Here is a 9,810-nt window from a genome sequence, read left to right as displayed (position 1 = left end):
TGCTAGTTTATGTTCTAAATTTTCTGCTTTTGCATGTATTTTTACCTAACTTAATTTTATGGACCAAGACGCTCCTCAGTCTTGACAATGGAACAAATATATAGGAAAGTTATGTTCTCATTCGTCATGCAATGCCTATACACTATCTTCTTTATGGTTTGTGAAAGGCTTTCACAAATAAGAATGTTTCCACACATCTGTCCTGAGTTATGCTGTGTTTTCTGTTCTTTACATCTTTGTACATTCCGTGTTAAAAAAACAAATAAACATAAAGAAAACTGCCTAAAAAGATACAGAAAAACAGCAAAAAGTGCACGATGCTAAAATAAGATCAATTTATGGAAATGGAGAAAAGATGCTGCAATAAAATCCAGAACATAGGAAGTGATTTTTGCTGTCAGAAAAAAGTTAGACTTCCACAATATGCAGACTGGCAAGGACAGTACGAGAGAGAGAGAGAGAGATGTATTTTATACCTCTGTGTACCAAGTACAATATTAGAACTCAGTACTTAAAAAGGAGTTACCGATTATCTACTTTTGTTCAGCTCCCTAGAATGATATTGCAGTACTATATATACGTGCTATTGGGTTACAGTAGTTCTTTCAGTATCCAAGACAGTGAGTTTAAGTAAGATTCATAGCATATAAAGCAAGAAGAAATTGCCAACCCCCCCAACATTTTCAATTTAATTTTGTACCTACATACAGATCAGGTATGGAGGGACACCATGCACACTTAAAACAGAATTTAAAAAGCACAGTCTGGTCCTGTGTAGGTGGTGTAAGGCTTTGCAAGTCTTTTATTCAAAAGACATATTCATGGAAGCAGCTATTTCCACAATAGTCTGAGATTCCTGGCCTCAAGTCGAAGGAAAATTTTTAGCAATGATTAAAAAATTACCTGTTTTAAGTCTCAAATTTGAACAGCAACCTTCTAGATTAAAACTGTACTCATATTAGCATTTTTCACCTTTCTTCAGAGCAGCAGAGTAACCAACTTAGACACATCCAGTTGTGAAGGCCGCACAGATCACAATCCTTTGTTTTACGAGGAATGTGACTACAGGGAGACAAAAGCTCCTGCTTACAAAGTGGTATGCGCCCCACAGCTCACGATGCACTTTGAGTTAAAACTATTGCTGCTGCTCAGTTTCATCTGTATACTGTGTTGGATGGTTTCTTCCCTTAACTAACAGTTGGTGCATGTTCCTTTTCTCAAGTCAGCTGTGACAATGCCAGACAACCCAACCAATACCATAGTCATGTTTGGAAGAGCCCTGGTCATTATTACTGTGGCGTGGAATTTACTCATTTAATTGGGTAGGGTACCTTTAGACTCAGACTGTACATAATAACCCCAAATTTAGGCAGCTATTTACGTATCTCAGGTCTCCCTAATATAAGCATTTCCTTGAAATGGTCTGACAAACTTCAAATTAGTCACATGCATAGCCTTGCATTTTGAAAGTTAAAACAGATGTCTGGTTTTTGGCCCCGTCTCCCGGTTTTTGATCAGCAGCTGGAAATTGAACATACCAGCCTTTAAGAAGCTCCAATGTACGATACAACTAAATAGCATTACAGAATTCTGCTGGAAAATTTACCTGTGGATCAAAGTTGTAAAACCAACTTTCATGAGTCATAATGGATGAACAAGATCGGTAGCAGCTTGATTCATTCCCAAATTGTAAAACTAAATTCCAACCTTTCAGTTTGAAATGTGAATCAGACTTCTGAGCTTTTCCCTTTTGTTGATAAATTTCTATAGATGTTATACTTTTTGTTTACAACTGAAGTGCTCTATTTGCATTTTGCAATTCACTTCAGCAAACGCATCCTATTTCAAAATACACAGCGACTGCATCATCATTCAATCTTCCACACAAAAAACTGTTAGATTCACAGCCGCGTTCTGTTTGCTTTCTATTGTATCAACTGCAGACAACACTTCAAACTGGATTTTTTTTACAAAATATTACAAAATAAAGAATGTAAATTTAGCATCACTTACCTTTATTTGCTTGTAACCTTATGTTTTGTTTATACTTTCATCATTGTTATCAAACACCTCATTCTTCAAACATAAGCATGCTAAGTGTATTAGTACAGAGAATAGAATTACTTTGGTACTACCAACTCTATCAAAGAAAGAAGAATTCACAAGGCATGCTTAGCATCTTGTTATACAGGTGCCACAGATTCTTAAGTATCATCATGAGTTAATGGATTTATTCTATGCTTTCCTCTCAAGAAAGAATTTAGTTCTCAGCAGAAAGTTTAGTTTTCAGAAAACCAAGGCTAGAAAGCCAATTCTGTTGTTAATTGCAGGAGCCACTTTTTTTTTTTAAATAGAAATAAATCCTACCTTTTGATAAACCTGAATGACATGTTTCTAAAAGAAATTAAGCCAAAATAATTATTAACAAAAAGTTTTGTACAAAATAAATTGAAAAAGCCATTTAGAGTGAAACATGCAAAAAAATCTCATTTAAAATGCACAATGTAATTACACTTCAATACATTCTAAGATTAGGCAGATGATTTAGGGTCTGAGAAGTCAAACTCTTAGCACTGCTACTTCCAAACTTCATTTTGCTGGGAAATATGCCACCAGTAGTTATTACAAATTAAAGTATGTACTGGTGTCAAAACACTTTAAAATTCAATCTGCACAGTCACATAAAAGTGTTTGAATTTTCTTTATGTATTTCAAATAGAAAGCAAAAATCACTAACTCTAATATAATTAGATCTCGAGTATCTTCAGAGTTAGGTTTCTTCCTTCCTTCATAACATTAGGCCAGCCACGTTGTGCCAAAACCTGCCTTAAATATTTTAGTTAATTTACTGGCAGAAGCTGTAACAATTGCCTACACCAGAATGTAAGTAGTTCATAATCAAAAGGATTCTGACTCCCCATAGAGAATGCTAGAATAAACAGATTTTAAGAGGTTTTTAATTTATTTAAAGATACATAACCATGTCCTTTAATGGCACAATCCCCCTCCTTAGTAGTTTGTACAGCACCCTAGTGTAACAGAGCCCAACCATAAGAGGTTCTCCAAGTGCAAACTCAACCATCTGCAACAGCGCTATTATGTCACAACTGCACGTTATTTAATCAAGTCCAGATGTAATTTAAACTATTGTCAAAAGTAGCAGGGAAAAACTTCTTCAAGAAAACCATGCTGTACTGCAAAAGTTGAAACTTGAAGGTAATGATAGAAGTTTGAATGCTGCCTAAACAACTGAGTGACACACAATGCTAAATAGTATCTGCCAGCAGCGCAAGTGAAAAGCTTGCATGTTCACAGTTTGAGCGTCCACACTTGGAACATCAGATGGAAAATTAAGTAAGGATATTACAAACAAAAGTAAAGAAAGAGAGATGTGCCAAAAGGATGTCTTTGATTAGGACTTCACTTGACAAAAAGCAGATGACTGAATTATTTTTTTAAAAAAAAAAAATCAAATTAATCTTTTATCTCTCTCAATAGAGAAACAAGAAAAAAAAAAACCAAACCCAGGGAGGTGTTAGCTGGCAGAGAGCTGAGCAGGGTAAAACATTTACCAAAGGCTAGGCTGCCACATTTTTCTTTTTCACAGAAAAAACAACTATATTTTTAAAAGAAATTCACTCTCTAAATAGAAATCAGCTAGTTGTGAAAAACTGGAGTTTGGCTTAGCATTATTTTGTCGGAATAGGAGACTATGAAGAGGATGCTGAGAGGGAGGGATGTATAGACACAGAACAGACAGGAAGGAAATGGCTTGGTGCTGATGTGATACAAACCTAAACAAAAGCAAGCAGGCCAAGATCAGAATGATATACTCCAAAAAATTTCATGTGATGCGGAGGGTACAAAAGCATGGAGATTATCTTAAGGCAAAGATAAGCAAACCCTCACTTCTGCAAACACAAGCTGTTGATATCAGAGTAGTCTGAAGTATGTGGTATGTGAACCAATGAGTTTTAAATATAGAAGGAAAATAGGTGGTTTTCAATTTTAGGGTTTGTAGGAACCAATTTAAACCATACATGGGTTTGAAACTAGAAGTCCAATCAGAATAGTAACTGTTAGTGCAGGAACAGCACCTACTTAAGCTAGCACACCTTCACCAGAATCTGCACATGAACTAAAGATCAAAACAGGACTAAATTTTTCAAGGTTTGACTAGACTCCTGCCTAGACTGAAGCCACAGTACTGACATTATTTTAATATGACCTATGCTAGTGCTACTGCTAAAAGAAGCTTTTGTCTCCTGCCCCTACCCTTTCATCTGTGATATTTCTATTCGTGTTTTGCCAGCAAGGGTTTTCTGGAAATATTAATAGCCGAAGTGATTGAGAAACACAACCTGAGCTTCTAACACTACAATAAATATCAAGACCAGGATCCTAATTTATGCTGTCTACTGATAAACCATGCAGTCAGTGAGCAGCTTCTGAACTGAGCAGAAATGTTTCAGGTCTGTAGCATTTGTACCTCAGACATGAGGATGATGAGCACAGAAAAAAATCACCACAGACCAAGCTGTCTCACTTTTTATCCCATTTGGTTCACCTGCTAAAACCAAATGGCTTCTGTAACCAAAAAGAACTACGAAACAATTGTAAGCCAGTGCATTTTAAGTTGCAGAAATAGTTAAGCCATTAATCAGAAAATGTGGACAAAACAACCTAAGCAACGAGCTACTAGGTATGTGTACTACCTGATAAAAAGGAAATGTTGCATTACCATTTTAAGAGGCTTACCTTCTTGTTAGTTTTGAAGTTAGTTTAGTAAATAGATTAGTGGAACCCCTGGTTCGAGTCTGTGAGAGTGGTGTTGCTTCATGGGATAGACTGGGGGAGGCTGGCGGTCCGTTGTAGGTAGCAGTACGTCGCTCTCTGAGCTGGCCGTGGAAAGTGCTCCGACTAGCCGTTCCTCTGGGGAAACGAATACGATCAGGTGTGGTTGCACTGCTAATGCTGTGAGTTGAAGCAACAGGAGTTCTTTGATCGGGAATAGTGCTAGAGCAGAAAACAAAAAAACAATGCTAGGACTTCTTTACAGAAGCACTACGGTTCTGCAGGAAACACAAAACACTACGTTCTACAGTAAAGCATAAGCAGACACTTTTATATAGGCCAGGGTTGAAAAATATCAACATTATTACACCACTGTATGGAATCAAAACTCGTAAGAAGTTAGGATTAAAAGGCTGCCGAAACAGAAACCTACATACGCAGAAAAATGCAACAGGAGTATCCTGGAAAAGACCAGATAAACTAGGCATACAACGTTTCACTGAGAAGACTGATAAAAGAATAGATGAGTAAAGTTTCCTCCCAGGAAAGAGAAGCAATAGGTAACTTTAGTGTCTCTCCTTGCACGTTCTATATATAATATCTTTGAAAATCTTGCTAATTTGAAAGTACCCTACACAAAATTCTTTACAAGAGAACCATTCCAGGTAGTGAAGTCCTTCAGGATATACAGTTAAAGTCTCCCACAAACTCTGACAATAGGGAATGCCCAATACTCCTAACACTAGGAACAAAATTAAGGTTCATTATTGCAGGATTATGTCACAGACAGCCTGACACACCACAAGACAAATGTAAACAAGACTAAAAAAAAAAAATGAGTAAACACACATCTTGTGGGCAATATGTACTAGAACAATCTAGGACTAAAATTCCACAGCACAAAGTTAAGAAGCAGTGGGTATAAGTTAGTTTCACAACGATTTCAGGTTCTTACATAGGCCTGAAGTTATCTGCGCCATTGTCTATTGGAGGCAACATCATCTTCGTGTGCACAGAGGCTGACATGGACATCGACTTCTGATGTCGCAGCCGAACACTGGAGAAGGATGTAGTACAAACTGAAGCAGGGCTAGCTGCGTAAGCGAACATTTCTGTCAGGCTGTGAGGGGGTTTGGGTTCAGGCAGAGGCAGAAAGAAGAGCATGATGGACCAACAACAAACTACTGCATAGAAAAAAAGCAAACTTTTCCTTCTATTAACTGATTTATCAAAGAACACAAACTCTAACAGACCTCTTCTATGTAAACAGCAGCAACTACCCTACACTCCCCTTAAAAAGCATCCTTACTATAGCACTTGACATCGATGAAGTGATCGTTCTCTTACCATTAGCATTAGTTTGCGGCTCCTCCTTGCCCTCCTTGATGTACAGAACCTGAATAACTCAGTGTTCTGTGCCAAAGCACTTGTATAAAGCACTGATGTATTTCGTATTGGTCTTAACATTAAAAAATGCATTAAAAACCCCACCAACTTCACTTTCCAAAAGACTGATGATAGCTCCATTACTGCAGAGAAATACGTTGTTTTCAGAATGCAGCCGTGCTAAAAGAAATCAATGTAACTTGGGCAAGCTGTCAAATCTTGATCTACATCTGATCGCTGAGGGACTTCACAGGCACAATCAAAAGCAACAATTATCATGATTTTTAACAAGTCCAGAGAGGCTCAAACAAAAAGGCTGCTATTAATCAACCTGTACATGTCAGAGGCGATGAATAATGCTTGGTGTTCTCTGAAGGAAGAGGTATGACTATTGCAGAGCATACCATATTGCTTGGCCATGAACCTTGAATTCTCCCAATTACCATTCAGGCTTTGAAGGAAGGTCTACAGTGCTGTTTTAGCAAAATGGCCAGTAAGCTGCCAGCTGTAGAATATGTTAAAATAGGAGCATGACATCTTTTTCTTTCTTTGGGCCAAAATACTCTTTGCAGCCTTCACATTATCTAGTAATGATAAGGATGAGAGAAAACCGAGAAGCCACAAGATGTACTGGGCCTTTCAGGCTAAACCACTGTAAATCATTCATCTTAATTTTGCTTTAAAAGTAAGCCAATTGTAATTCAGAAACACTGTTCAAGGTTAAGAAATTGGTAATTGTTGGTGACAGCTTCACGACACTGCATGTTCACTTCCAAGTCAGTTCATGGCTACACATATTTAAGTTCAAGTCCTGTTATCTCATGCTGGCATGCCAGACTTTGGAGAGGAGAATGCTAGTCCAGCTACAAGTATCAGCTGACCCACTTCTCAGGCTTTGCTCTCAAAGCACTGGTAGCAAACACCTCACAGCTCAGACATCAGAACTGCTGGCTAAAATCTTTAGTAAAATCTACTTCTTTTTGGTCTAACTTTTCAGAGTCTAGAAAACTTAATCCGAGTCATGCATGCAACTCTCTACAACACTGAATCCAGCAGGATGCCTACTACAACCACTATTACAATGAAGCCTGCAACACAGCACAGCTTTTACGTTGCCCCAGGTTATTAGAAATTGTAAGGAAATGAACATTCATCTCAAAAGCAATACCCTGACATCAAGTAAGCCCCAAACAATTGGTCACTGGCCTCTCAAGCACTTCTAGCTCCTTTCCTCTCAATATGTCGCAAAAGATAAAGAAGAAAGAAGTTAGTTTTACAGCATTAGACCCAAGTTTTATTTAGTCACCTGCCTCCAAAGACTCAATAGCTAAAGATGCCAATAAGGTACCAGAGCACATATTAAAGCATTTATATTTCTTCCTCTGAAGCTTTGCTAGAAAACAGCTTCCTTGGATTACTAGCCTGGGAACACAGAAACAGTGAGCTAACATTCACCAATTAGTGCCAAGGCTTATTAAAAATCTGAAGCTGTTGTAAATCATTTGTGTTACAAATGATTTAAAGCAATTGCCTATCATTATGAAGAGTGTTTCATGAGTCCCCAAGTGCGTTAATTAATGCTCAGGCTTTGGAGGAAAGCCAACAGAGTCATCTCCAAGCAGAATGCCTGTGTCAGCCACACAATGTGTTAAAGTAGGGATATGATTCTTAAAAACCCTTTGTTTCTACCAGTCTGGCATGGGGTCTTCAAGACTACTTTCTCCAATATCAAGTCCACTTGCTGACTATCGATTCTTCAAAGTTTCCATACCTTCAGAAATAGTGCCTTCTCAGAATTCAACGTGCAATATAAAAACAGAACAGGCAACATTTTAACACTTTACAGAAAGAATAGAGACTTCAAACGTGCGCATCTTGCCTTTTAAGGCAAGTCTCCCAAGTTTTCACAGGGTCACAGTCAGTATCTGACTGACTATGAAAATCTAAAATCCAATCTGTAACAAATCATTTATAGTAGTTACTCCCGCCTTTAACATTTGCCACCAATAGACATTTCAAAAGCACAGGAAGCATTTTTAACAAAACCTTGCATTTATACAAAGCCCAGGTTCTACTTCAGATCTTGCTTCACAGAATAAAAACCATTACAAGTTTCTAAAGTTACTTTCTGCCAAGTTGAGAGTACAATAATATTAGAGATACTACAGGAACACCTAAAGGCAGGCAGAATTCATTCTGAAGAGCCAGTCCTGTCAATAGCCATGCTATTATTTAGCCTGCATTAAAGGTCCCTGCACTTTATGTGATCAGTCAAGCCTTTGCCCAGTTACAGCAACAAAATTAATTCAGACTTAAATTTTGAACTCTATGCCAAATCACAGTAATTCTGAAACTGGGCCAAAATGAATGCGCAGTTTAGTGTTGAGGCATTTCAGACAATGAGAAGTCTCAAACTGTGAAACAATTAGCAATGCATTCTCATTATCTTTTCTTGTTTTAATCCTCTATAAAGAGTAATAAAAGTAGTAATCAAAAATACATGATAAAAGCTAGAAAGATTTTTTTTTTTCCTGACAATGAAAATATAAGTGCTCAGACATTTCAAGTGACCCAAATAGGGCTAAAGTTTGCAGGATAAGCAAATGATGTTTGGATACCACATTGACAATAAAAGGCAAATTACACAAGGATAACCAATTATGGGTATAAAACAGAATTAATATAGCTGCTAAGTACTACTCAATGTTAACTTTGAGCTTAATGCCCATGTGTGACAAACCAGAAAGACAGTGGTTTGCTGAGAAACTCACAGCTGGTAAAAGATAAGTAAAAACGTCAAAAGACAGCACCTTAAGAGTATGAAGTTACTCCTAAATTAAGGAGAAATCTGAATCTCAAGCATTCCTAGTAAACAATATCTAATAACTTTTAAAAATGTAATAAAGAAATTGTAGACGAGATATTGCAAAGCTATTAGTTTAAAGACGAAGAAAAATGTTATTAAACCAAGATATCAGGTAATCAAATCTGATCAAAACTACTTTGGACAGAAAGATTCATTTTTCAAAGAGTCTGGAAAGAAAAAAGCTATTAACATCAAATCAAAGAAAGGATGGTGAGCTTTAATCTAAACAAACTTGGTAACATTAACAAGAACTAACCAATGGAGGCTGAGACAGACACACTAAGAGACAGTACCAAATAGCTGTGCTGTACTTCACAAGACAGTTGACTGCAGGCCCAGCTGGCCAGCTAGACTTTTGGCACTCTTCAAACTTATACTTGACTTTTTCCTTAATCACTTTCAGTTTGCAGAAAGCTAGGAGGAAGAGACAGGGTCAAAATCATGTTCTTTATCCCTAGGCTTCAAGGGTCAAACACGGGACAGACAGACTTTTCCATTCAACATCACAACTTCGCCACTCTTCCTAATAAACTGCCAAAAGGAAGGGGAAAAATTCTGCGCAAAGAATGGCACATCTTTCACCAACTTCAACATGAGCTAGAAGAAAAGCACTTTCTTCCCACCCTTTACAATATGTCATAAAATTAGGAAGAGGTGGACAAAATTGGGAAGAGTAGGAGAGAGGTACACATTCCTCCAAGCTTAAGCATTTTTATTAAGTACTAGTGATCTGGGTGCTCTCCTGGCAACTGTCAACTACTTAA

At 37.4% G+C, this 9,810-nt stretch overlaps 1 protein-coding gene across 13 annotated transcripts in view; it reads right to left on the bottom strand.

Annotated features, from left to right (window-relative positions):
• Positions 1-9,810, bottom strand: part of MARK3 (microtubule affinity regulating kinase 3) — a 62,349-nt gene that overhangs the window by 7,130 nt on the left and 45,409 nt on the right. For 5 of the 13 annotated variants that reach the window (XM_035892658.1, XM_035892660.1, XM_035892664.1 and 2 more), the window contains 3 exons: positions 5,750-5,914; positions 4,759-5,016; positions 2,368-2,394 (listed from right to left, as the gene is read on the bottom strand). In XM_035892658.1, the coding sequence (XP_035748551.1) occupies positions 2,368-2,394; positions 4,759-5,016; positions 5,750-5,914 (450 nt within the window). The remainder of the gene's footprint in view (positions 1-2,367; positions 2,395-4,758; positions 5,017-5,749; positions 5,915-9,810) is intronic. The other 8 variants (XM_009637097.2, XM_035892665.1, XM_035892666.1 and 5 more) reach the window with 3 other exon arrangements.

The sequence above is a fragment of the Egretta garzetta genome, unplaced genomic scaffold (genome assembly GCF_000687185.1).
Source record: "Egretta garzetta isolate BGI_Z169 unplaced genomic scaffold, ASM68718v1 scaffold334, whole genome shotgun sequence".
NCBI classification, from domain to species: domain Eukaryota; kingdom Metazoa; phylum Chordata; class Aves; order Pelecaniformes; family Ardeidae; genus Egretta; species Egretta garzetta.
The sequence above is the reverse complement of the archived record's forward strand: the minus strand, read 5'-3'. Positions and strand labels throughout refer to the sequence as shown.